The sequence below is a fragment of the Crinia signifera genome, chromosome 6 (genome assembly GCF_055691185.1).
Source record: "Crinia signifera chromosome 6, ASM5569118v1, whole genome shotgun sequence".
Classification (NCBI taxonomy): Eukaryota; Metazoa; Chordata; class Amphibia; order Anura; family Myobatrachidae; genus Crinia; species Crinia signifera.
The window spans coordinates 265151461-265179209 of record NC_139222.1 but is presented as its reverse complement, the minus strand read 5'-3'; the positions used below and the strand labels follow the sequence as shown (position 1 = coordinate 265179209).

Genomic DNA, 27749 nt, shown 5'->3' with positions numbered 1-27749 from the left:
GCCCAGCCCTGGCCTAGCAGCAGCAGCGTTAAGAATGGATTGCAGAAGTGCGAGGCGGGTAAGATGTAGCCCAGAGAGAATGATGTTGCAGTAGTCAAGGCGTGAGATGACAAGAGAGTGAATGAGAATTTTGGTCGCGTCAGTGGAGAGGAATGGTCTGATCCGCGAGTGGTATATGTGGGAGATGGTGCCTCGATTGGTGGGCCGGGAGATACAGAGACGTTCCATTGCCGTTGGATTGTGGAGTGAGTTGGGGGAGGAGAGTGACGTGGTGATGAAGTTCCAGATCTGGAGGTACTGGTAGAAGCAAGATTGAGTCCATCCTAGTTTAATCAGCACAATTTAGCCAACAGAAACATCAAAGTGAATGTCTTAAACAAACTGGTACTTGTGTACAATCACGGCTCCCACGATGTCCATCGCATAGCAAAAAAATCACATGCGATGGCATCGCATGCGATTTTTAACAGAAATGCATCCAAATGCATTGAAATTAGTATCAAACATGTTAAATGGCCCCCAAATGTCATTTTTGAGGCTGTACCACCCCCACTATCAACGCGAACCTGAAGCGTGGCGAGCCCGCGAGGGGCGGCGGTACGCGTCCTTCGAACTTTTCAGAACCCCACTATCCACGTCGGCGTGGAGTTGAGAATAGAAAGTGTGGCGAGCCCCGCGAGGGGACATGGATGCCTTCACAGGTATCCGCGTCCCCTCGTGGGCTTCACAGGTGTCCGCTCGCCACACTTTCTATTCTCAACTCCACGCCGATGTGGATAGTGGGGGTATGAAAAGGTTATAGGAAGCGTACCGCCGCCCCTCGCGGGCTCGTGTTGATAGTGGGGGTGGGACAGCCTCAAAAATGACATTTGGGGGCCATTGAACATGTTTGATACTAATTTCAATGCATTTCTGTTAAAGATCGCATGCGATTTAAAAAAAAAACGGCAAAAATCGCATCCCATCGCATGCCACTACATATGGCATGCGATGGGAGCCGTGAAAGTACACAAGTCCCAACAAACTTAATAATGGATTCAATGAAGAGGAACTGTTTCAACATAGTGGTGATGTAGTGGTGTTTTAGAACTTGCAGATGAGAGGTAAACGTGTTTATTAGAACTTTTCAAACTTTTATTGATACACTGATTACTATACACCTTAAAAAGACTGATAGAATGCAAGATTTTTTTTTCCCTTCATTAAATTAATTTTCCCACAATCAGCAAATGCAAAAACCATCAATTTACACATTCCTCAAGCAAACTATGAGACCCTCCTATCTTAGTTGTAGGGATGGCCATCTATTGATCAAAATCAATGGTTTACAGTCAATGTAGAATATTTTTTTGCAATCAATGGGGGTGGGGGAGGAGAAAGAACCAGATGGTTTCTTTACATCAATGGCACAGCATAACCAAATATTTCACCCCCACCCAAGGTGTCAGGATAGAGTATAGCTCCACCCCTAAAACATGTCAAACCCCACCCACAGGTTCTAACTCACCCACAGGCTAGTTAGTCAAAGAAAAACATCCAGTATGGTTTCCCCACATAATCATGCACTTCTTCAAGGTCAAATTTCCTGCAAAATTCATACAACTTCACTACACATTGCCATTTCTAACAGGATCCTGCATTTGCCTGGCACAGGCATTGTGGGTCTTACGGGGAAAAAAACCCCAAACTTTTGACTGTATTAACCCCATTCAATTATCTACTAGCTTGTTAAATACGCCCACCTAACCCTTTTTACCACCTCTATTTGGGTTGATTCGATCAAGGGGAGGGGTGGTGGATTGTAACAGCATGAAAATTACAGCAAACATTCAGGGGAGGTCCGCAGCTCCCATGGCAAGTGCAATTAAACTGTCCCTGCATAGGGACGGCCATCAATTATTCAAAATGGGAAAATAACTAGATGTAGGGATGGCCATTGACCATCCAAAATCATTGATTGGTTGTGGTCGATATTGAATATTTTTGACACCGATGGGGTGTTTTGCTAGTCCCCCCCCCAAAGTGCTGGGAACGGAGCATAGCCCCACCCCCATGTTCTGATTGGCCCACAGGGCAATCAGCCAAACACAACGGGATGACCATCGATAGCTAAAAATATCAATGGTCATCTATTGCATCGATGGCAATGATGGCCATCCCTAACCAGATTCAAAGACCCGGGACATGGAGCATAACTCTGCCCCTGACACACATGAAGTCGCCGGTACTTGTGGAGTATCACGGCTCCCATCGTATGCCATATGTAGTGGCATACGATTTTTGAACATTTTTGCTCAAAAATCGTATGCGATCGCATCGGATGCCATACGATGCGATGGCACCCGATTACGATTTTTACCGAGTTTTGAGCATTTATGCTCAAAAATCGTATGCGGTGGCACCCGATTTTGCATTGAAATGCATCAAAATGTGTATTAAACTAGTGAAATGCCCCCAAATGCCATTTTTCATAGTGCACCACCCCCACTATCAACGTCAACCCGCAGCGAGCCCGCGAGGGGCGGCGGTACGCGTCCTACGACCTTTTCATACCCCCACTATCCACGTCGGCGTGGAGTTGAGAATAGAATAGTGTGGCGAGCGCAGCGAGCCCGAAGCGTGCCCCGCGAGGGGACGCGGATACCTTCACAGCTATACGCGTCCCCTCGCGGGCTTCACAGGTATCCGCTGAGCTCGCCACACTATTCTATTGTCAACTCCACGCCGACGTGGATAGTGGGAGTATGAAAAGGTCGTAGGACGCGTACCGCCGCCGCTCGCAACGCTTCGGGTTGACGTTGATAGTGGGGGTGGTGCACTATGAAAAATGGCATTTGGGGGCATTTCACTAGTTTAATACACATTTCAATGCATTCTGATGCATTTCAGTGCAAAATCGGGTGCGATCGCATCGCATGCGATTTTTAGCATACGATGCAGGTCGTGGGAGCCGTGATACTCCACAAGTACCAAGCCCCATCCCAAAAATTCTGATAGGCACACAGGCTAGTGAATCAAAGAAAATGGATGACCATCATTAGTCATCCATCATTTTATTACTCTCTGGATGGCTTATTGTAGGATCACCAACGATGGAAACTGCACTTTTTGTCACGTCTGCAGTTGCCTAAATTTGGTATATAATTGATTGAGATGTGTGTGTGTGTATATATATATATATATATATATACACATACATACATACATACACACACAAACAATGCTATACACATTCTAAATAAAATGCACCATGTTATTGCAAGGGACAGAAGCCTCATTTTTCTTTTTTGCCAGAGCACTGGGGATATCCACACGAGGACAGGGACACGTGGTCTGGCACAAACCTTTCCCCACCCTGGAGGACAATGACTGCAAACCAATTATATCCCAACTCGATCAATGCCACGCTCCAACAGCGCCTCACCTAAAACGTTACCACAATTTACCCTTACAAATCAGCAAAGAGCCCGGTCTCTCCCCCACCCCCACGCTGATGCTGCAACGGTCTCCCCGTCAGCTGCTGGTACTCGTTTGCCGCCATAATGGCTCGCGCTCTCTCGCACAACTCGTCATCATCATCGTCTTTGTCTGAGGCGGAGACTGCGCGCGTTTTTTCTCTCTCCCCCCGGCCATTTCCTCCTCCCCTTCACCATAGCTCGGCTCCACCCACCGCCGCATCGAATTGGCTGACCAGGCCGCTCACGTGCCGCCCTCCGGCCAATGATCGTCCTTCGCGCTTTATTTTGAAATGATTTCAAACTTCATAAATATTCATGATATACTTGCGCCTCACGAAAAATAGTCCGATAGGGAACGCCGCTGCCCGCCCTGACACTGGAAGTCAGCCGTCGCGTTGCGTACACCTCGTTGGGAAGAGGGACGTGACGCGCTTGTAGAGACAGACACGGAGGATCCCGGGAAACGCTGTGAGATTTCGCTGCGGCAGAGACCGCCGTGCAGACGCGTGAGGCAGCGGCGGAAGGATACGTGGCGGCAGCGTGCTGATCGCGGGTTTGGCGCTGACTGGGATTCGCGCATGCGCAGTGAGTGACCCGCGGAAGCGCCGATTCGTCAGTAACGGACGCGGCAGACTGAGCGCTGCTGCTGGAACCCTCCGCTCCGGCGCCCTCCGACCGTCCCCGTGCTCATGGACTGAGCGCGCCGTCTCCTCTCAGGTCAGTGTCCCCGCCGATCGGGTCAGCATCGCAGGAGGCTGGCCGGGGTGTGTGCGTTCTATATATCCCGCCATCGCCCAGTGTCCGTGGTCTGACCACTGGCTGCCGGGTCTGCCCTATGGGCACTGCCAGCGTGGTGCGCCCCCTGTTCCTGGCTATGGGAGGGGGATTAATTACCGCACGTGTGCCGGGGAGATGTTACAATGTGTGTGGGAGCTGGGCAGCTGCTGTGTGTACAGGTGTCCCGGGTAAGTGGTGGGCAGCAGCTGTGTGTACAGGTGCCCCGGGTAAGTGGTGGGCAGCAGCTGTGTGTACAGGTGCCCCGGGTAAGTGGTGGGCAGCAGCTGTGTGTACAGGTGCCCCGGGTAAGTGGTGGGCAGCAGCTGTGTGTACAGGTGCCCCGGGTAAGTGGTGGGCAGCAGCTGTGTGTACAGGTGCCCCGGGTAAGTGGTGGGCAGCAGCTGTGTGTACAGGTGCCCCGGGTAAGTGGTGGGCAGCTGCTGTGTTTACAGGTGCCCCGGGTAAGATGTGGGCAGCTGCTGTGTTTACAGGTGCCCCGGGTAAGATGTGGGCAGCTGCTGTGTGTGTGCCCCGGGTAAGATGTGGGCAGCTGCTGTGTGTGTGCCCCGGGTAAGATGTGGGCAGCTGCTGTGTGTGTGCCCCGGGTAAGATGTGGGCAGCTGCTGTGTGTGTGTGCCATGGGTAAGATGTGGGCAGCTGCTGCGTCTAGGTGCCCCGGGTCAGTGGGGGGCAGCTGCTGCGTCTAGGTGCCCCGGGTCAGAGGGGGGCAGCTGCGGTGTGTGTGTGTAGGTGCCCCGGGTCAGAGGTGCGCAGCTGCGGTGTGTGTGGGTGCCCCGGGTCAGAGGTGCGCAGCTGCGGTGTGTGTGTCGGTGCCCCGGGTCAGAGGTGGGCAGTTGCTGTGTGTGTCGGTGCCCCGGGTCAGAGGTGGGCAGTTGCTGTGTGTAGGTGCCCCGGGTCAGAGGTGGGCAGCTGCTGCGTGTGTAGGTGCCCCCGGTCAGAGGTGGGCAGCTGCTGCGTGTAGGTGCCCCGGGTCAGAGCTGTGTGTAGGTGCCCCGGGTCAGTGGTGGGCAGCTGCTGTGTGGAGGTTCCCCCAAGTCAGTGGTGGGCAGCTGCTGTGTGGAGGTTCCCCCAAGTCAGTGGTGGGCAGCTGCTGTGTGGAGGTTCCCCCAAGTCAGTGGTGGGCAGCTGCTGTGTGGAGGTTCCCCCAAGTCAGTGGTGGGCAGCTGCTGTGTGGAGGTTCCCCCAAGTCAGTGGTGGGCAGCTGCTGTGTGTAGGTTCCCCCGAGTCAGTGGTGGGCAGCTGCTGTGTGTAGGTTCCCCCGAGTCAGTGGTGGGCAGCTGCTGTGTGTAGGTGCCCCGGGTCAGAGGTGGGCAGCTGCTGTGTGTGTGCGTGCCGCGGGTAAGAGGTGGGAAGGTGCTGTGTGTGTGCACCACGGGTAGGAGGTGGTGTGTGCCCATCAAAACTAGTTGCAGTGTGCCAAGGTACCAGATTGACATCTGCTGTGTAGTTGATGCTGAGATGGGTATCTGACCTCAGCCACTGTTTATTTGAGAGTCCTTGGCAATCCGTGTTACTACTGCAATAAACAATTATTCAGATGCCATTAGTCATCCATAATGTAGTCATTTACAAATTACAACTAATGATTATTTATGCAGTAGGTAGAATCATGTTGAGGTTTGTGAAGTGCAAGGGCCACGTGCCCAGTTTGTCCGATGTGTGGCACGTATAATGTTAACTGGTTTTATGGTCTGAGTTATGGACACGTGCAGCTGTGTTGTGACAGTGATCCCTGTAGCTTAGAGGCCATATATAGGCTGTCATTATGCACAGAGCGGGACTCCTTTGTCGCATGCTGTCTGCTTACAATCATCGCCATGTGCTTATCTTTCACTATTTGTCAGTCAGGTCTCTGAAGGAGACTGCATATGCTTTACTAGTAAGCCCGCTCAAAGCAATAGCTTTGAAAGCTAGTCTATCTGTAGCTTGCGAGCAGGGCCCTCCTACCTCTGTTTATTTCTACCCAGTTTGTTAAAACACTGTTTACAATTGTAAAGTGCAATGTAATATGTTGCGCTATATTTATTAACAGATTCTTCTATAGTGCACGCATTACGCAGCATTTTACAGAGTATAGTTGAACATTTGCATCAGTCCCTGCCCCAGTGGAGCTTAAAATCTATATTCCCTACCACATGTACACGCACACAGACATTCTAGGGTTAATTTTTGCTGGAAGCCAATTGACCTACCAGTATATTTTTGGATTGTGGGAGGAAACCGGAGTAAACCCACGCAAACACGGGGGGAATATACAAACTCCACACAGTTAGGGCCATGGTGGGTATTGAACCCACGACCTCAGCGCTGCGAGGCAGTAATGCTAACGACTACACTATCCGTGATTCTATATAAGAAATTAAATAAAACTTTGCATGTGAGAGATGTATTTTCATGCTCTGCCATCAGATGGCAGTGTTTTGGAGACTCACTGACACATAAATATATAGATACTTTTTTTTTTTTTTAATGCTTTAACATGCACATGTGCAGTAGGGAAGATCAGAAGATGCAGCTAAAGATCCGCAATCGTACATGATTGCAAATAATAGTTAAATTGGCCAATAGGCCTGGGAATCGCTGTAGTGTATGGGCACCTTTAACTGCAATTTAATACCACATGCAAAATACCAGGTTAAAGCTTTTCAACCTGGGATTTAAGACCCGATTGACCCTTTCACACCAAAGTTGATATGCATGATAAATTATATAGTTAATATTTTCCAGCAGAACTAGTGTGTGCCCATTGTATTGTTAACAATGTGTTCTGCGGGTCATGAATGATTCCCATCTAATTTAATATGAACACTGCTAATGTTTACATGATTGGGTGTGATTCTAGGTTTTGTTTGCCCTTTACCATGTGCCTGGCATATAGTTCTAGTACAGCAGAGTTGTAGTAGCATAATTCCATAGTGTTCACTCTAGGAATTTTTTTTAGCAGTGTGGCACCCTGCCTGACTTTTACAGTGCAAAATGCGCCCTGCTAGAAAAGCCGGTGGTCCAACCTCACAAGGGCACTTGGGTGAAGCCCAGCACAGCTCCATGTCCTCTTATGCTGCCCCGATACTAGAAGGATCACTAATCCATATATGATCATTAGCAACTGAGCAACTAAGACCTCTGTACAATGTTGACAAAAATGTATATATTTTTAGGTAAGAAGAAAGAAGGTTGTGCTGAAGATGCCTCGCCATGGAGAAATTGTGGTCATTAAAAGAAATGGTACTGATGGAACACACTTCCCATTGACTGCAGCTACATGCTTGTTTGGGAGGTACGTTGGTTCTCTTGGGCCCTTCATGTGATGTAGATAAGATGTATAGGTGATAATGTGTGATTCTCTCTATGCAGGAAAACTGAATGTGACATCCGCATTCAGCTGCCACATGTCTCCAAAGAACATTGTAAAGTTGAAGTCAAAGAAAATGGGGAGGTAAAGAATAGCATTCCGTATTAATATACAATTGGCAGTGAATATTTATTTCTGGTGGTCTGCAAGAATTGTTGGTCTGTCTAGCGAGCGATCATTTTTTTATATTTAAATCCAGTGAAGTCATTGCGCAAGCATTCTCTTCTACAGCACAAAATTAATAATAAAAAAAATTGCCTGTGCTTTTTAATGTATTTTAATATCTCCATTATCCAGACCTCACCCTAAATATTTAGTTCTTAGAAGCTCCTTAAGTTGTATATGTTAATCCCATGTCAATTATAGCACTTTTACACCAGAACTTCCGGGTCGCACCCGGGTTTTCGGACTCGACTTGATGCGACCCAGCGTTTGTTCCCTTGTACACCGGTTTCCCCAGCAATATGCCAGGTGGGGGATTCTGGCAAAGGCAGGCCCTGAGCTGGCACTTGGAGATGACATCTCCAAGTGCTGGGAAACCTGCCAGCTGGGACCCCTGCAATGCTGACATGCGCTGGGGAATGCCCCGCACCCAGGAAAGCTGCTGGGCAAGCCCATCCTCCATGCGCCCCCAGCTTCATTCTGTGAGGTGAATGGTGCCGCACACAGGCATCCATTCACCTCCTTCCAGCCTCTGCTGCTGTCTGCATAGTACCAAAGACAGCAGCGGAGGCTGGATGCGGCCCCTGACTGACCGGAGGGCGCTGTGGTGCGGAGGTATGGTCTCCCACCATTGGTGGAAACTGGTCCCCGGATCTGTTGACCGGGGTACCCATTGACATGGCCCCCTGACTACCCCTGGGTTTTTTGTTTTTTTTTACACCAAGCCTGGGCCCAGAGTGGAGGAGCAATAACCTGGGTCGAGGCTCTGTTTTAAAAGGGGTATGAAAGGTTTATTGCCTCTCCTAGTCATTTGACACCACCTACACAGTCAATGTAATGATGTTAGTCTGACAGACCTGGAAATTTTTGCTCATGGGTTTTAAATACTTGGGGATCCATGATCTTTACATTTTAAACATATGCCTGTTCTTTTTGCGTAAGCTAGGATTTACCTGTAACATGAACTGGCTTATAATTGTGGGAAGTCATTTGGATGTTAATGTTTTTTTGTGTGCATGAAAAGGATTAAGTAAATTATTTTACTAATGCTGGAATGTACCATAATTATTCTTTTAGGTGTTTGTTATCAATTTAAGCAACGTGAACCCAACTCAGCTTAATGGAACTGCTATTAATAACCCTGTACGACTCAAAGATGGCGATGTGCTCACCATTATTGATCGGTCCTTTAGGTAAGTAACTTTAATTTCTGATTTTTTTCTAAATTAATCCTGTTTAGCATTTCAGTATGGGCAATGTTTTTGAAAGTGTTTAGCTTAATTGCTTTAACAAATTATACTTTTTTTTTTTTTTTTGTGGTTGGACAGACATATAACCTGACTCATTTTTTTTTTTTAAACAGATTTCTGAAACCTCCGGCCAATCAAGGAAGACGAAGATCCACAGGGCTTGATTCGGATACTTACAAGGTAAAGCTATGTCTAATGTGTAACTGATTATGAGATCTTTGCATATTACCAGTCTGTTTCTTTAACATTTTTTCTTCTCTCCCTTCTAGGTGTTTGCAAGTAACCAGTCTTCAGACACAAGTATGACTCTTATAACTTTATTTCAAAGTCTTTGTTTATTCCCTTGCACCTTGTTAAAAATTTCCTTTATGTTTTTACAGATGAAACTGTGCGGATTGAAAACTTCATAACTAATAAAACCCAGCGGAAATCTGAAGGCAACACCTCCAAAACTACTCATTCAAGGCGATCCGTGCAGATTTCTTCATCTGAGGCTTCCAGAGATCTGTCTCCTTTTGGCGAGCTCTATAAAATGTTAAAAAGTGAAGTTGTGTCTCCAAAAAAAGAAAATAAAACTCCTCAAAGGGATGGAAGCAGCTCCAAAAAAACAACCAGTGGTAAAAATGTCCATGCTAACGATAATACCCCTGGGTCCAGGCGCATTTCCCGAAGTCAGTCAAGTGACGGCAATGTAGCTCGAAGCAAAGCTGTTGATGTGCAACCTAGATCGCTTTCTTCCAACAGAATTGGGGAGTCTACTAAAAGTCCATCAAGGAGTCCTAGAATTTTACAGAAACGCAGCAATGCTATGGAAACTGCAAGTCCTCGAACCTTAACTATAGAGGTACATAATGAGTCCTCCCATGGAAGTCTTGTACCAGGACCTATCCAAACTCCACAAAGAAGATCTGATAACCCGAATTCTTCTTCCCCGAAACAAGTGACTCCAATTCCAAATGCTACTTCAGGGAAGCGATCTCCCAGAAGGTCTGCAAGTGCTGAGCTAGACAATGCAGCTACTCCTTTGTTTTCACTGGGGAGCGATAGCAAAGTGTATGACTCTTCAAGTAAACGTCAAAGTGGCAAATCAGTTCCTGAACAAAACTTACTAAATAGTCCAGCTGAGAAATCCCCTACACGCGGTAGACGAAGTATGTCTAAAGATCAAGCTGCAAAAGAAACCCCGTCCAAGACTATTACGACAGAAGGTATAGTTACGTGGCATGGTTTTCAATGTTTCCACAAGTTGAAGTGTGAGAACCTGGTAGCAGTTGACTTGAATGTATAAGGGGGTAAACTGTTGAGCTTGCGTTGTGTAGGTATTTACTCCTGATGGGCAAATGCACAGTATATTAAGTGTTTTTGGAAGATGAGCTGATTTCTGGTCAAAAGTGGGGCCCAGGTGTTCTTTTGATTTTCCTATGATTAAGTATTTGTCCTGTAGCTGTTTCTCTGAAATAGACTAATTGTATGTAACAATAGTATTGTGTTTATTTTCTTGCTGTTAAAGTATATACTGTATGCAGTAGGTGTCTGCATAAGAGTAAACCTTTGACTGTGCCTGACTTCCACTGGTTCTGTTTTCAAAGTTGAGAAGAGGAAATCCCCTAAAAAACGAAGGAGTGATGAGCTTTCCCTTCCAGAACCGCCTTTCAAAAAGAAGAGGGTCTCATTTGGTGGACAGCTAAGTCCAGAACTTTTTGATAAGAGGCTGCCTCCAAACTCACCCCTCAAAAAAGGTGCAACACCTGCTCGACGAAGCTTGTCTATCAATTCTCCTCGCACCGCTTCGAGGAAAAGCTTTGGCCTCAAGCAGTCTGTGATAAAGGTAAATAGTGATCCCACTAGAAAGCTGAAAAGGCGCAGTGGTGCGTGGACAGCAAAGGGGGGGGGGGGGGGGGTTTGCAAGGCCAACCGGGGAAGGGTGTGACTTGCTGCACCAAATGTGCACTAGCAGCCATATTTTAGCTTATAGAGTGGCTACATCTATGATTACTGAATGTAATCTTAACGCATGCATAGCTATGTTGAACAAATTGATATTAGTAACTTTTTAGGCTTTTTCAGTGTTAAATTACAGTAGAAATAATGGTGGCTGATCTTGGTTTTATAGCGTGAAATCCATGACCTTTTGAACTCTGAATACTGATTAGTATTTGGATATGACAGGTTTTATGTTAAAGTGTGGTTATTTTTTTTTCCCCCTCTTAAGGAAATTTTTGAACAGTCTCTAAAGCGATCTGCAAGCTCTACAGTATCATTGACACCAGCCAAAAGATCACCATCTTCTAGTCCATCCAAAAGTCCCTTGGGCAGGAAGTCGAAAGTTGGTTCTCCGTCCGCAGTCTTTTCTGAGAAAACACCAATTAAGCAATCTCCATCCAAGGCACCAACACCTAAAAAATATACTGCAGAGACTCCAACCAAGAGGTCACCTATTGCTAAATCTCCCACTTCAGCCAAGAAGTCACCTGTCGCCAAATTTTCGCCCATGACCAAGAGGTCGCCTGCCGCTAAATCTCCTTCGCCGGCCAGGAGGTCGCCTGCCGCTAAATCTCCTTCGCCGGCCAGGAGGTCGCCTGCCGCTAAATCTCCTTCGCCGGCCAGGAGGTCGCCTGCCGCTAAATCTCCTTCGCCGGCCAGGAGGTCGCCTGCCGCTAAATCTCCTTCGCCGGCCGCTAAATCTCCTTCGCCGGCCAGGAGGTCGCCTGCCACAAAGCTGTTCACCTCGGCCAAGAAGTCATCTGCTGCTAAATCTCCTTCAGCGACCAAGAGGTCCCTTGCTGCAAAGCTGTCAACATCGGCCAAGAAGTCGCCTACAGCTAAATCTCCTTCCCCGTCCAAGAGGTCACCTGCAGCTAAGCTGTCCACACCGGCCAAGAGGTCGTCTACCACTAAGCTGTCCACGAGATCTCCTTCTGCTAAATCTCCTTCCCCGGCCAAGAGGTCCCCTGCCGCAGAGCTGTCCACCCCGGCCAAGAGGTCGCCTACCACTAAGCTGTCCACGAAATCTCCTTCTGCTAAATCTCCTTCCCCGGCCAAGAGGTCCAATGCCGCAGAGCTGTCCACCCCGGCCAAGAGGTCGACTGCCACTAAATCTCCTTCACCGGCCAAAAGGTCGCCTTCCGCAAAGCTGTCAACCCCAGCAAAGAGGTCACCTGCTGCTAAGCTGGCCAAGAGGTCGCCTACAGCTAAATCTCCTTCCCCGGCCAAGAGGTCGCCTGCCGCTAAGCTGTCTACTCCGGCCAAGAGGTCGCCTGTCTCTAAAACTCCTTCCCTGGACAAGAGGTTGCCTGCTGGTAAATCTCCTTCCCCGGCCAAGAGGTCCCCTGCCACAAAGCTGTCCACCCCAGCCAAGAGGTCGCCTGCCGCAAAATCTCCCTCTGTGTCTGTTGCGAAGAGAACACCGTCTAAGTCTCCAGGCAAGATTTTACCATTAAAATCTCTCTCTGCGACCCCTTCAAAAAAGTTGATTGTTACAAAATCTCCATCAACCAAGAGGTCACCTGTTGCAAAAAAAGCATCACCGATAAAATCTTTATCCAGAACTGCAACCCCTTCAAAAAAGTCGCCTTCTACAAAGTCTATCGCCAAAACTCCAACAAAGCAGTCTCCGGCCACACCATATACAAAGGGACGTTTTTCTGTTTCACGTATTGATACACCACCAAATGTAGAAAAAGTTGTCAGTGACTCCCTGCTAACAAAGACACCGAAACAGTCACGTAAATCAATCTCTCTGAAGAAAACCCCTCGTAGAAGTCGGAAACTTGAGGCTTTTGAAATAATACGTTCTAGAAGGAAGAGTGGTGCAACTGAAGCCAATTTACGTGGTAAGGGTTTGTAAACTTAAAAGAAACAGAACTGCATTTAATAAACCTGTAATATCTATAGCATGCACTTAATTGTTAAATAAGTAATTGTTTTTCTCCTTAACTTCCAAATATTATTGATTGCCAAATAAGCTCTAGGCCAGGGGTGGCCAACAAACCAGAGACAAAGAGCCAAAAAATATGTTATGGTATGACAAAGAGCCGATACCATGCATAAAATAGGCATGGCCTAGCTCCCACAAGATCATGTCTCATTTTTGTGTTCATGCCTTTGGATTTACATTTGTAGGAGCATGACCTTGTCAAACCTCAGTTTTTAGTTTGGCTGAGGGTGAGACAAGCACATTGAAAATACACAATTTCCTTAATCTTCCCAGTATAAAAATAATTACCTTTTCACCTTGCTGGCCTCCAAACTCACTCTGCTGTCCAGCCGCTACACCCAGCCTCTCACCCCTTCATGATCTGTTCCCACATCCTGATGCTGGGTACAGCATGCTCTTCCCGCAGCATGTCATGACATTGCATTGAGCACAAGTAGTGCAGTCAGATGAGTCATGCAGCAGTGTCACAGGTGAGAGCCACATCTCCTGAAGAAAAGAGCTACATGAGGCTCAAGAGCCATGGGTTGGCCACCCCTGCTCTAGGCCCTAAAAAATTAAAATGAAACTCTGCTCTTTGAAAGCAAGCCACAAGAGGTCACCTCTAAAGTCTGTTTTGGTCTTTGTTTCGAAGTTGTATAACATAATGTTGCATTTCTTCAGTGGCTAAATCGTGGGCTGATGTGGTAAAAATTGGAATCGCAAAGCACCAAAAGAAAACTAACAGACCTGTTGAAAAGGTGGCAGTTAAAAAGAAGAAAGAAACCCAGAAGCAATTGAAGTTGAAGGTACAGTATGTTTTTGGTTTCTTTTTAAAGTTATTTTATTTTTTTAATTTTTGAGCCTAACAAATTGAGTTCGAAAAAAAAAAAAAAAAAGTTTTAATGTGGCCTTTTATCTTTTTCCAGACTCCATTAAAAAGACTTAAAGATCAGTCAAGCACAGGGCATGCAGATTCTCCTGCAACAATCCTGGTTGGAAGAGCCTATACAAGAAAAATGAACCTGATTGGACATGTGCCTAAAATTGTGAAGAACCAAGCATTAAAACTCAACACCGCTCATGATGAAAGCTTTACTGGTAAGGAGATTGCTTTACTTTATCACTGATTATGTACATATTGGGGGGGGGATTAAGCTATCTGGCATGTGGTCAGTACTAAGCTGTATAAGTTATTTATGGATTTTTTTTTTTTTTTTTTTTTTAAAGCAGTGTAGATTGAAGTCTTTGTATTTTCTTGAGGAATTAGCAGCTATTTGATCATAATTTCAAGAATGTAATGTTGCATGTACACATTTGTTTATACAGGTTGGGTATCACTTATCCGGATATCTCAAAATGGAAATATTCCTAAAACCTTAGGTTTTCAGAATTTTTTTTTTGTTTTGGTACCCCTTCCCCTGTACCCTTTTTCATACTCTGCTCATCCCCTGCTGTCTTCAGCAGCATCATTGGTCCCAAGGATGCATTGCGCTGGTGTGCTGGCGATGTCCCTGGTGCAATGCATCCTTGGGAATGCTTAAGACGAACCAGTAAAAAAAAAAAAAAAATCTGGAATAATCCCTTATCCAAAATGCATGTGGTCATGACCTGTAATTATACCCAAGTGTTGTAAAAGCTCATATATAAAAAAATCATATTGCTACTCTACCGAAGAGCACTGGTTTTATAATAATGACCTCCTATGCACACTTTGCTCTTTCAAAAGTACTTGTGCAGTTTACTAATACTGAAATGTTTGGACACTGAGCTTGTCACATTTCTATAAATATTTCATTTCAGGTTTGACAGAGCTATTTAGCACCCCTGAAATCCAAAAGAGACGTAGCAGCAGCAGACTGGAAGTCTCCAAAACAGACACTCCAAAATCATTGCTTGTTGAGATGTCCATGCAGACTCCAGAGGAAACAGGTTGGTATTCATGTAGCTATTAGTCTTACCCATGGTTGATAAATTTGGTTCAAGCTTTTGACCCTACTGTCATGTGAACATTAAAAAAAAAAATTCTTGCAAATAAACCCCACATTTTGGTTTATTGGACCAATGTACAGGGTGTCCATAATACAGTGCAGCCACAGGTCTCGTACAATCATTGATAATTTTTGTTTTGGTCCCTTCACAATGAACTGTGGCTAAGGATTCCTAATTAAATTAATTACAATATTCCTCTTCCACCCAAAGTCCAAATGAACAGAGCCTTTTTTTTTAAGTGCAAATTTATAACCATGATTAGAGCATTGTTTTTTTTCTTTGTTTACAGGTGAAATGGTGGTTTCGCCATTAACTAGTACTGCTACTGCACGACGCAAGCAGTACAGCCATGACGCTGTATCTAGACTTCTCCAAAGTCCTGCTTCACCAGAATTAAGTAAAACAAGCAACGTTTTGCTAGAAAAGTCTAGCAAAGCAAACTCAAAATCATTCAAGGAAACCCGAAAATCTGTAGATCTTTCTGCAATCAGACACATTATGAAAACACCAAAACAAAAAGGGAAACCTATAATTGATCCTCATGCGCTGAAGAAATTATTAAAAACACCTCAGGAAGCTCAAACTGTACAAACACATAGCCGGAGATCAACCAAACTTGAAGCACTTGGCATTGACCACCTCATGAAGACTCCCAAACAGAAAGGAGCACCCGTGGAAGATTTTACGGGCGTCAAGCGCATTATGACAACACCAAAGGAGAGGGGACAACCAGTTGAGGACATGACCGGAATAAAGCGCCTAATGAAGACTCCTAAGGAGAGAGGACAACCAACTGACAACATTGATATAAGCCACTTAATGAATACTCCGCCTCCAGGACCTGAAACGGCTGACAATACCCGTCCGATAGAAGAAATATTTGGCATAAGAAATCTAATTAAAACGCCACCAAAGAAATCTGCGGCGGAAGAGGTATGTGTTTTTAATATATTTCAGAAAACTTTTCTTGTAGATACTTGAGAATTTGAACTTAAAGCTTCAATAGGTTGTAATTTTTTGGTTTCATTTTAAAGATACATGCAGTTAGAATCTGTCCTTGCACAGCAGTGCCATTTAGTGATCTGTCTGCTGTATTTTTATTTATTGACCAGTTGACTATGGACGCCGTCGTTTATGGGAATGAGTGCTTTAGCTTTTAGAAACTGGGCAAACCATTTTCTTCATACACATTGGTGAAATGGAAACCTTAATGATACTGATTTGACTCCTGCCACCCCCAAGGCCCTGCGTACACCATGCAGCTGTTGAGGGCTGTCCACTATAAGCCATTCAGTGGCTAGTGTGGAGCTGACAGAGAATGGAGTAAAACTCCTGGCAGTGAGGTGTCTCTGATCAATCAGAGTTACCAGATCATACCTTTTTTTTTTAATCAGCAACACATGAATTACATAGGTTCCTGACTGCTCAGGGTATGTGATGACATTTGGTATAAACTGGCACCTCCCAACCATACCTTAACTCCTTGCATCCGAAGAGTAGTCAAAAACCTGTGTAATTCATGTGTTGCTTATTAATGGGATGATCTGGCATCCCTAATCATCTGTGATGGCTGCGTCAATTCCCCTTCTAGAGATATGAAGCACATCCGTGTGTATGAAGACGGCTATCGCTTGCAGAGACCGTGCTGGCATGGTCTATCCTGCTAGATCAACAATAGGCAAAACCCTGCTCAGCACAGATCGCTCATTACACATCGCGGTTGCTGAGCAATCTGTGCTTCAGCATGGGATTGCAGTCGCCATGTGTGGGCGGGGCTTTAGCAGGGGATATTTGTTTAGCCAAACAAGGTTCAGAAATAAGAATAACGGTTTTTTTTTTTTTGTAATAGGCTGTACCTACAGATCCCAGAGCCAGCAACCAGTCTGCAAAATGTAAGTATTTTAAAAACGAACTGCTTTCAGTAATGGAGGCGGTTGCCAGATCATCCTTTTTATAAGCGTACATATGAGTAAAGGTGGCCATACATCAGTGTGTAACTTTCCCTTCAACTCCCCGGCAGTCCTTGGTGGTTTTTGGACACACAATGTACTCACAATCCGTCATACAATCCAGCTGCTGCATATGACTGGTCATCTCACAATCAGTTTGCACGAGCCGTCATCAGACCGATTGCATGTGCTTAAAAGAACATGCAATCGGCTCCCAATCCCAACTGATGCAGCACGTCTGATTAGAGAACCAATCCCCCAACCAGCGAGAACGCGCATTGCACGATTGGGTACAATATCCTTGTGTATTGGGGGCCTTTACGCAGGTTCTTGAATGCTCATCAGATGATTATAACTGTAAAGTAACACTTTCTTAATTTATACACTATATAACCTACTTTGTTCCTCAAAAATGAAAACTATTACATTTATACCTCATTCTATATTTTTCAGTCATGAAAAAAATTCTATATTTTTCTATATTCAGAGTTCATACCATCTGTAATAACATTCGAAGAGCAGTGAATTTCATTTAAGTGCTATTCATTTGTGCACTTTTTAAAGGAATGATCTGGCATCCCTGGTAATGGGCTTTATTAGAATGTTTATGGAAAATGCATTGATATCCTATTAAACTGAAAAATTGTATATACCCGTTTTATATTGCACCTCGGACCCAGGTTATTGCCGGGTTGGTGACTTATGGATGCAGGTGTGATGTGAAAGCACCACCGTCAACCAACCAGGCAATTTGCCATGGGTTATATGAAGGGTTAAACCCGGATCGCCCTTTGTACAATGGGAACCGCGGTTTTAATGTGGAAGCGTCGGACCTGGGTCGATCCCGGACCTGATCAATTTCAAAACTTTTCTATTCAACTAAATCGCATTCTCTTTTGTCTTTGGCTAGTACTGGAAGGCAGCTCAACTAACCTCCCAGTGAGAGGGAAAGGAAGATCTTCAAAGCGACTGACTCTACCTGCTGCAGCTGCTACATCAGGTACACATTTGTGCAGTGCCTCATTCCAATCTAAAGTATTGCAAGCATTTGTTAAAGGTGACAATAAAAATGTTATAGCACCTCCCACCACCAGCCTGGGCAGAGGACCATTCCCTGTACCCTCCCTCTCAGCAGTCACGTGCAACTTTTAGGATAGCTCCCGGCTACTGGATGCTGGTTTTGCAAAAAGATCTGTGCACAAAATTGGAAATCACTAAAAACCTGGAGTGATATTGTCTAAATAAAATTTCTCGTTCTGTTTTGTAAAGCATTACCAGATTGAGTTCTATCTGAGAATAGAAGGGATTGGATCACTTTGCATAATGCTAAACTATGTCATATGATTTTCACTAAAATCACTTTTTGCTTCAGCAAGCTAAAAAAAACTTTTATTTATAGACCTTAAAAGGGAAAACTTAGTTCTGCAAATTGCCTCTGTTTATTGAGGTCAATATAAAATTGCATTACTAGTTAGGGAAAAAACTGTCACATTTTTACTATGTAGATGCTTTTCTAAGGACCACACCAAACATCAAGCACCAACTGAATTGTAATTTGATATGTTTAATGTATGTGTTATTTAGTAGTTCTGATCTGACACTTATCTTTTCTCTTCAGAAGTATCTAAAGAATCTGTTCCAGTTTCTGATGGAGTAGGGTTACAGACTCAGAAAATACGTCCTAGGAGCATGGTAGAAATATCAAAAGAAACTGTTCCTGCTGCTGGCGAAATGTCTACTCCAAAACAAAGGGGAAGGCCTAGCTCTTCAAAAGCATCCAAGGAGCCTGAACTGGTGTCTGAGGTGACTTCACCTTCACGTAGAGGAAGACCTAGCAAGGCAGAAGTATCCAAGGAATCTCCTATTGTGACTACTGTGGAGGTGACTTCACCTTCACGTAGAGGAAGACCTAGCACAGCAGATATACCCAAGGAATCTCCTGTTGTCACTGCGGTAGAGGTGACTTCACCTTCACGTAGAGGAAGACCTAGCAAGGCAGAAATATCCAAGGAATCTCCTGTTGTCACTGATGTAGAGGTGACGTCACCTTCACGTAGAGGAAGACCTAGCAAGGCAGAAGTATCCAAGGAATCTCCTATTGTCACTGATGAGGAGGTGACTTCACCGTCACAAAGAGGAAGACCTAGCACAGCAAATGTCCCCAAGGAATCTCCTGTTGTGGCTAAAGAGGTGACCTCACCATCACGTAGAGGAAGACCTAGCAAGGCAGAAATATCCAAGGAATCTCCTGTTGTCACTGATGTAGAGGTGACTTCATCTTCACGAAGGGGAAGACCTAGCACCGTAAATATACCAAAGGAGAATCCGGTTGTGATTGATGTAGAGGTGACTTCACCGTCACGTAGAGGAAGACCTAGCACAGCAGAAGTACCCAAGGCATCTCCTGTTGTCACTGATGTAGAGGTGACTTCATCTTCACGAAGGGGAAGACCTAGCACCGTAAATATACCAAAGGACTTTCCGGTTGTGATTGATGTAGAGGTGACTTCACCTTCACGTAGAGGAAGACCTAGCAAGGCAGAAGTACCCAAGGAATCTCCTGTTGTGACAGATGTGGAGGTGACTTCACCTTCACGTAGAGGAAGAACTAGCAAGGCAGATGTACCCAAGGAATCTCCTGTTGTGACTGAGGTAGAAGTGACTTCACCTTCACGTAGAGGAAGACCTAGCACAGCAATTGTACCCAAGGAATCTCCTGTTGTCACTGATGTGGAGGTGACTTCATCTTCACGAAGGGGAAGACCTAGCAAGGCAGATGTAACCAAGGAATCTCCTATTGTGACTACTGTGGAGGTGACTTCACCTTCACGTAGAGGAAGACCTAGCACAGCAGACATACCCAAGGAATCTCCTGTTGTCACTGATGTGGAGGTGACTTCATCTTCACGAAGGGGAAGACCTAGCAAGGCAGATGTAACCAAGGAATCTCCTATTGTGACTACTGTGGAGGTGACTTCACCTTCACGTAGAGGAAGACCTAGCACAGCAGACCTACCCAAGGAATCTCCTGTTGTCACTGATGTGGAGGTGACTTCATCTTCACGAAAGGGAAGACCTAGCACAGTAAATATACTAAAGGAATCTTTGGTTGTGTCTGAGGTAGAGGTGACTTCACCGTCACGTAGAGGAAGACCTAGCAAGGCAGAAGTACCCAAGGAATCTCCTGTTACTGATATGGAGGTGACGTCACCTTCACGTAGAGGAAGAACTAGCACAGCAATTGTGCCCAAGGAATCTCCTGTTGTGACAGATGTGGAGGTGACTTCACCTTCACGTAGAGGAAGAACTAGCAAGGCAGATGTACCCAAGGAATCTCCTGTTGTGACTGAGGTAGAAGTGACTTCACCTTCACGTAGAGGAAGACCTAGCACAGCAATTGTACCCAAGGAATCTCCTGTTGTGACAGATGTGGAGGTGACTTCACCTTCACGCAGAGGGAGAACTATCGCAGCAATTGTGCCCAAGGAATCTGCTACGGTTATTGGTGTAGAGGTGACTTCACCTTCACGAAGGGGAACACCTAGCACAGTAAATGTACCCAAGGAATCTCCTGTTAATGAGGTAGAGGTGACTTCACCTTCACATAGGGGAAGACTTAGCAAAGCAAATGTACCCTTGGATTCTGCTCCTATGGCTGTTATGCAAGTGACTTCACCTTCACATAGAGGAAGATCTGGCACCGCAAAACTACCAAAGGATTCTGATGTGAAGGTGACTTCTCTGAAACAAAGAGGTAAGCCTATCTCTGAAAAAGCACCCAAAGAGACTGTCCTTGTACCTGATGAGGTGACTACACCTATTCTGAGAAGTAAACCTATTGCTTCCGAAATATCTAAGGAGTCTATTGTGCAAGATGAAGAGGTGACCTCACCTACACGCAGAGGACGGCCTAGAAGCACTGGGAAAACTGCAAAAGAATCTGCTGCTTTACTAGATGCAGAGGTGACTTCTGATGAATCTGTCCCTATGTCTGGTGAGATGACTAAACCAAAACGCAAAGGAAATGCTAGAAGCACTGACAAAGTCGCCATAGAATCTGTTCCAGTTTCTGAGTTACCTTCAACACAGGAAAAAAGACCTACAGGCAAGGCTGGTGTAGTAAAGGCATCTGTTCCAATTGCTGATGAGATGACTTCAAAAGCACGTAAAGGAAAGACCAGAGGTGTAACAAAAATGCCTATTGTAGTTGCACATAGTGAGGAGACTGAAGTAAATGAAATTACTTCTACACGCAGCGGAAGGCAAAAAAGTACGACTTCTGTACTCAAGGACGCAGTTAATGAGACCACCATGCTTGCTCGCAGAGGAAAAGCCAGAAATACTGAAGTAACCGAGGAAGATCTGGTTTCTGAAGGCAAAATTACTTCACCTAAACGTAGAGGAAGGCCCGCAAAGACTGTGCGAGGTAAGCCTTTTTATTTTTAGAAAAAGAAAAGTTAGAGTATTAAACTGGTTTAATCTTTCCATTCTTCCAGTAGGGCAGTTTTTTTTTCCCTTCACTTTCTGCTTAGGCAATCCAAATGAAATGTGTAACTAGTGTACATGTTAATATATTAAACCCACTGCTGTTACTTTACTGTACTTTAGGGCACATACTGCCTTGCAATGAATGCTGAACACTGAAAATAATGGTCCTTCTTTCTAACATCCTAGGCAAACACATTGATTTGTCAATAACGAAGTCTCCGTCCCAGACACTAAACTTAAGCAAGAATGTGGAAGACTCAAACCAAGAAGCACTGAATGATTCTGTCATAATTGTGACTGATAGACCTGTGGGGCGAGGCCGATCTAAGAGAAATGTAACTGTGAAAGGTAAGAAACCAGGCAATGAGGATCCTCAGAAGTTGCTGCTGGCTACAATATAATAAAAAGTTAAAGCCCCATACACCCTAGATGGTCCTGGCCGTTGCAGATATAGTTAACTACTCGTACGTGGGTGGTCAAATTGAGTGCACACACTGATCGTTCTCAGTGAACAATGCCACTTAGTGACTTTACCGGGATCTGTTGAACATTTGCGGGTCATTGTCTAAATAGCCAAAATGAACTAACAAGTTCAGTAGACAGACTGGTTTGTTAATGATGCACGGCTCCGCATCGTTTACGATATTATGTACACTAGACTGTTAAAATATGATCTTTAGAAAGCCCTTTTTGAGCGATATCTTAAAATATCCTCTAGTGCAGGAGTGGTCATTCCTCGATCTACCCAACTGTCCACGGTTTCCAATTCGCCGGCCCTAGCTGATGCATAGATGTAGTCCTTATGGTTACATTTACAAGCCTGCTGCATAAATTCCCACTATAGATACACAGGTAGCTTGAAACATTTTTGGTAGATCTTGAGTACTAATTTGGTAGTGTGGCTTTGTCTGTGTGGTATGCGAATTAAAGCAACGATTACCTAAACATGATCACGCTCAATATGTTAAAATTCAGTGCAAAGAATAAGTGTAAAATAGGTAAAGGTCAGTTAGGTTGTTCATGCCCCAAATGGCTATATGCTTACAACAAAGGAATTTATTGAAACATCATTTAAGGATCTTTTGTATGTGTAATTCCTGATGTTTTCTTTAAGGGAAATCCTCCGTCGTATGGAAGTGACAAAAATATCCCAACAGTGTATTATACACTAAATTTTACTGCACTAATTATAGAACAAGTGTTAACAGTAACTCTAGGATGGGAGTGGATCAATGCAGCATGTAAGATGCCCTTAAGGGTATGCTGTGACTTCGGAGACCCCATCATTTTGCATGTCTAATGCTATTCAAGATCCAGAAACAGCTCCAGTGATGATGGGATTCCAGATTCTCGGACCCCTGTATGCCATACTTTTTGTGCTGGAATAAAGTACAGTTCTTAATGTAACCATGTGTTCTATACTACGTTTCCTTGGCTAAACCACAGTTAAGTGATTTTGCTCATTAAGGACCCACAGATTTTGGTTGCTAGTTTCATCTCTGACCTGTTTTGTCCCTTTATGTTGCATGGTTTCTGCGCATTCTGTTGAAAAGGTTAATCGGAGGGGGGGAGAGTTATAGTACATTACCCTAGTAGGACAAAGTTTATAATGTATAAAGTACAGTTGTCTTACTGGAGTAGGCTAGCAATCTGGCCTCCTCTTATAAGTTTTTTTTTTTTTGTACTGTAGATTATTTTATTTTTTTGCTGTTAGAAGTAATGCTTAGTTATGTAAGGTGAGTCGGTATTTTAACACTTGACTTTCATTGAATGTTTATTTCTTGCATTAGGTAATCTTAAATCCACTTTGGGAGATGTTCAAACTTCACCTGTTGCCAGAAGAACTGGAAGACACAAGAATGTGGAACCAGGTAAATAAATAGAATACTGTTAAATAGAAGTAGACTTTGTCTGCAAATTGTGTTAAGCCAGCATTAATCTCCCTTTTCTCCTTTTTTAGATGCAGATTCTAATGTTTCTAAACCAGAAGAAACTTCAAACAAAATTGTTGATGCTCCTGCAGCAGTTAAGAGTCCAGAAACTAAGCATTTCAAAAGATCAACCAGACGGGAAAAGGTTTTACTAACTGAAGAGTCTGCTGAGGTGCAGACTAAACCTTTGCGTGGAAGGCCGAGTAGAAAGGCTTTTACAGATAAGTCTGTTCCAGAATTGGCCGAAGTACCAGTTCCAACCGTGTTACCTGAAACTGTTAAGACGTCCCAAAAAGTTACACCAAGAAAGGGGAAGTCTAGTGCTCATAGAGAAAACGGTGACGTGTCTATTTCAGATGCAGATGAACCTAAACAGGCTCCTATTGCTCAAGCTGCCAAACCAAAAGCCACAAGAAGAAATAAAGTCTTGCAAGAAAGCTCCAACCTGAGTCCTGAGCAGCCCCATGATACTGGAGTAGAATCTGAAACCTCTACAAGAGCAACACGGGGTAAGAAAAATGTATCTAAAACTGACAAACCCCAGTCAGCTGAAGTAAAAGAAAAGAGGTCTGGAAGAAGCAAAACAGTACAATCTTCAGATGAGCAGCATGTTTCTATTGAGAGTTCATCTAGGACAAAATCTGTACAATGGCACCCTCTAGTTGTCACTGGTGAAAATGCAGGAGATGAAGTGACTTCACAGGATGCTGCAGTATCTACCCGTGGTGGTCGGTTGAAGGCAAAACTCAGACTTGACGTACCAGATTTGGTTATCCCAGCTAAAAGGTCTCGAAGGGATAATAGCCAAGCAAACACAGAGGAGAAAATGGAACCTTCTGCAGATTCTCTATCCATAACCAGTCCTGCTAAAGAAGTTCCTGATAAACGTAAAAAAGGAGCAGCTAATTCAAAGAAGAGCACATCAAAAATAAGCAGTTTGGATCTGTCCAAAACGGATGGACCAAAGAAATCCAGCTTGGATGTAAATATTTCAGCCGAGTCGCAAACAATTGAATTGGGAGCTAAAAAAAGCACAGGCAGAAAAATTATTAAAAAGCTAGATGTTCAATCATCTGTTGCATCTATTGTTGAATCTTCAGAACTTGTGAATCAGAACACTTCAAAACCTGCACGTGGACGAAGAGCAGCATCTAAGGTATCGGCTAGTGACAATAAAGAAGTCGAGACCGTCTCTGAACTTTTACCTTCTAGAGGAAGAAGGGCAGTGGCTGCTGCTAAAGTGACTCCTAATGAGAATGAAAGCAGCCAGTCTCCAATTAAAGCTAAAGGTAGAAAGAGGGGTGCTCCAGTTGAAGAAAAGACTGAAGAAGCTGTGGCTACCTCAGGAAAACCCATCAGAGCAGTAAAAAGAAAGCTTGCTAATTCTGCAGCAACAAGCGACATTCTTGAGGGATCTAATTCCCAACCCAGTCTGACTGAGCTGCCAGACACTGTAAATAGCCCTATAGGTCGTGGTAAGAGAAATGCAAGGAATACCAGAACACAGAAGGGTGAAAAGGCAGAAAAGCAGGTAGCAATATCTAGTTCACCAGCAAAAAGTAAAAAAGGTAAATTAAAGTTTGCTTTTATTTTGTAGTATAAATTACATATGATTGACAAATTTCCCCTTTACACCTTAGGCAGGTTAGCAAACTGTTCTCTAAAAACATTTATTTGGAATCTACTATGTTGAGGATGCTTAAAAGATGTATTTTTGGTGCTGGTAGTTTTTTTATTAATGCATTACAGGCAGGTCAATAGGATTTGGTAATGGTAGACATGTCTAGGTCAACTGCTAATGGCCAACACCTTGGAAAGGTCTGCATGCCCAAGGTTGACACAAGCTTATGTCCGACACAAGTTTTTCACTTTTATTTGTCATCCTGGACACCGTATAAGTGTGGCATGTCCCCCCTGGTGGTCCGCTGTGCTTGCAATGCTTTGAGCACGGTGCATCGCTGTGGTCTGCACACTTATATTTCCAATCTATGCCCACTTAGTGAAGTATGAAAAACCACTTAAAAAAAAAGTGAAAAACTCTTGTATACCCTATTCATTTTTATGTCAACCATAAGATTGGTGACCTAGTCACTGTCGACCATTATAGCTATACGGTGAGCAGTACAGATAGCTCGCCGTTCCCTTCACTTGTTGTTTCCACCTTGCTGGTTCTTTTCAGCGAGATGGAAACTGCGAGTGTGGCTGTTCCTCTGATGGCGACGATTTCCTGGGAAAATTGAATACAACAAGGGGGTTAGAGCAAGGGTGGCTTGTTTTTGGCGAGCCTCAACGAAAACAAGCCATCCTCGACCGCACAAACACATTCGCTGGCGGCACTGAATACCGCCCATTGTCTATCCAGTGACTGCATTCCACATGATTTACCCATGCTTGCCTATCCAACCCTCTCCATGAGGGAGAAAATGCTCTGTTCCTGGACTTCCCTGGTAATGTATGATTGCCATCATCTGTGGTGAAACACCTTTGTTATCAATTACCTAGCTCCCCACAGGTGATTGCAATCATGCATTACCAGGGAAGTCCAGGAACAGAGCATTTTCTCCCTCATGGAGGTAGGCAAGTATGGATTTACCCCTTTTAAAATGCAGTTGGTGGGTACTAATAATTACCCTCATTAATTGCTTTCGGTATTGCTTGAAGACTCCTTTAACATTTTGTAGAAAGCAATAACTTGACTTTTATTTTTGTAAGACCTTTATAACTGAAGTAATTTTAAAGTTTTATAAATTCTCTTAAATATATATATTTTTTTCTTGTATTTTTCTTCAGAGACCACACTGACTGCTGCTGAAAAAAAAGCCTCAGTACTTAAAACCAGGACAAGCACACGTAGCAGGAAATAGCGGAACACGTCCATTTATCACCATTTGTAAATAATGTCAAACATCAGATTACATTTTAAATGTAACTTAAGTACTAGATGTTTTAAATTGTTAGCACTGCTTCTTAATTCAAGGCTATTGTAAAAAAAAAAATATATTTTATTCTAATTTTTTTATCTTTGTCATGAAAAAGCTTGTTTGAAGTCTTGTGCAGAGAACTTTGATTGGGAATACTTTGCCTTTTCTGAATTTTTTTTTAAACTTGGTTATTCTTGTGCTTTAATTTCAGAGTGGCTTATATGTTTAATAAACAAAACTGCCAGTCTTCAATTTTTTAAATATATATATATATTGAGGTTTGCTTTGTTTTTTTTTATAAAGTATTGGAATGATTGTAACATTTTGTAATTTGCCTTGCTCAGTAATCAAAACTCATTGTAATTGAAATCATTCCACTCTGGCTAAGTCTGTAATTACATGAAGCCCAAATCACCATGATGTCTTAATCTCATTTTAGACCTCATACCCAACTATTTAAAGGTGTTCTCTTTTTTTTGTTGTCTGTTTTTGGCTATTTAATATACCCTGTAAGTATTGGTAGCTGAGATGTGTGGTCACTGCTGTTTCTATTTAAACATTGGCAGTTAGGAGAAGTTAAAAAATATTTTTACAAGGCATAAAGATTAATTAACCTTTTTATATTAATGTTTTGTGGCTTGTGTGAATATAGTCTGATTTTGTCCTTTTTTATTTTGAATTGTCATTTTATATTGTTACAGTACACAAAACATTTTGAAAGACAGGATTAAAGAACAGACAGCCCTGTTGTAAGCGGAATCCATTTTTGTGCCAGTACCCCAAATTAATTGTTAAATCAGTTGTTTCAGGCCTATAATTAGTTCCTGTTGGGTTTATATTGTACAGTCTCCTAAAAATTATGGGGATACCTCTGCCTTCTGTGTCCAGGAGACCGCTGCTTATCAAACATTTGGTATATTTAGGACTGCTCTACGTTGGAGTAGTGTATTAAAATAAAATAAAAAAAACATTAAATGCTATATTTAAAGGGACCTTCAGGCATATTTGACCTTTATCATTTATACCACCCATTTGTAATTGCACTGGCAGATAATGTAACTTTTTTGCTGTTTTATAGTTAAATAACCTAGCCCGTCAAAATGATGCTACAGCATAACAGTAGCAGACAGCTGTGCGTGAAAGGGAGCAACACTTGAATCGCTCTTTCGGGCACAATCTAGTCATCAGTGAAACCTTAATATTGTGAACCTTTACAAGAACCCACCTTGGCTGTTTCCACACGCTCATAGGTTGTAGTCTGCAAGAAGTGTCTTTTTTAGAACTGCTGTGAAGCCTTGGTTGAATTTCTGACACTGTAAGACTGCAATCTATGGCCATATTTTAAAATAAACTTGGAAATGTTTAAAGAATGTGCAGTCTTTTTAAGTATAGCATTTTAATTTAACAGATTACATTGTGTAAATTGGATTATATGAAACATAATTGCCTTGTAAACATCAATAAACTTAAACTTCTATTTTCTGGATGGTTAGCAGTTTGATTTCCTTTTACCTTTAGACATGTTTTAACTGTTT

The 27749-nt window shown here is 43.8% G+C and overlaps 1 protein-coding gene across 5 annotated transcripts; it reads left to right on the top strand.

Annotated features, from left to right (window-relative positions):
• The first annotated feature begins 3805 nt into the window (after positions 1–3805).
• Positions 3806–27700, top strand: MKI67 (marker of proliferation Ki-67). 5 transcript variants are annotated; one of them, XM_083149513.1, is made up of 22 exons: positions 3806–4175; positions 7415–7533; positions 7611–7692; positions 8848–8963; positions 9134–9200; positions 9290–9320; positions 9401–10228; positions 10610–10848; positions 11233–11666; positions 11724–11795; positions 11868–12853; positions 13618–13742; positions 13863–14034; positions 14737–14865; positions 15215–15858; positions 16775–16817; positions 17785–17874; positions 18493–21300; positions 21549–21710; positions 23153–23233; positions 23323–24861; positions 26084–27700. In XM_083149513.1, the coding sequence occupies exons 2-22, from the start codon at positions 7442–7444 to the stop codon at positions 26155–26157; spliced, it is 8814 nt and encodes a 2937-aa protein (XP_083005639.1). In that variant the 5' UTR covers positions 3806–4175; positions 7415–7441; the 3' UTR covers positions 26158–27700. The 5 variants fall into 5 exon arrangements, with proteins under 5 accessions (XP_083005639.1, XP_083005637.1, XP_083005638.1 ...); XM_083149511.1 differs by having other exon boundaries at positions 11724–12853; XM_083149512.1 differs by having other exon boundaries at positions 11233–11795.
• The last annotated feature ends 49 nt before the right edge of the window (positions 27701–27749 follow it).

Bases quoted from the DNA above. Each gene is read 5' to 3' on its own strand.
- MKI67 (XM_083149509.1), top strand. From the start codon at position 7,442: ATGCCTCGCCATGGAGAAATTGTGGTCATTAAAAGAAATGGTACTGAT. The intron at 13,743-13,862 runs GTACAGTATGTT...ATCTTTTTCCAG, and splicing joins AGAAGCAATTGAAGTTGAAG to ACTCCATTAAAAAGACTTAA. The intron at 24,862-26,083 runs GTAAATTAAAGT...ATTTTTCTTCAG, and splicing joins ACCAGCAAAAAGTAAAAAAG to AGACCACACTGACTGCTGCT.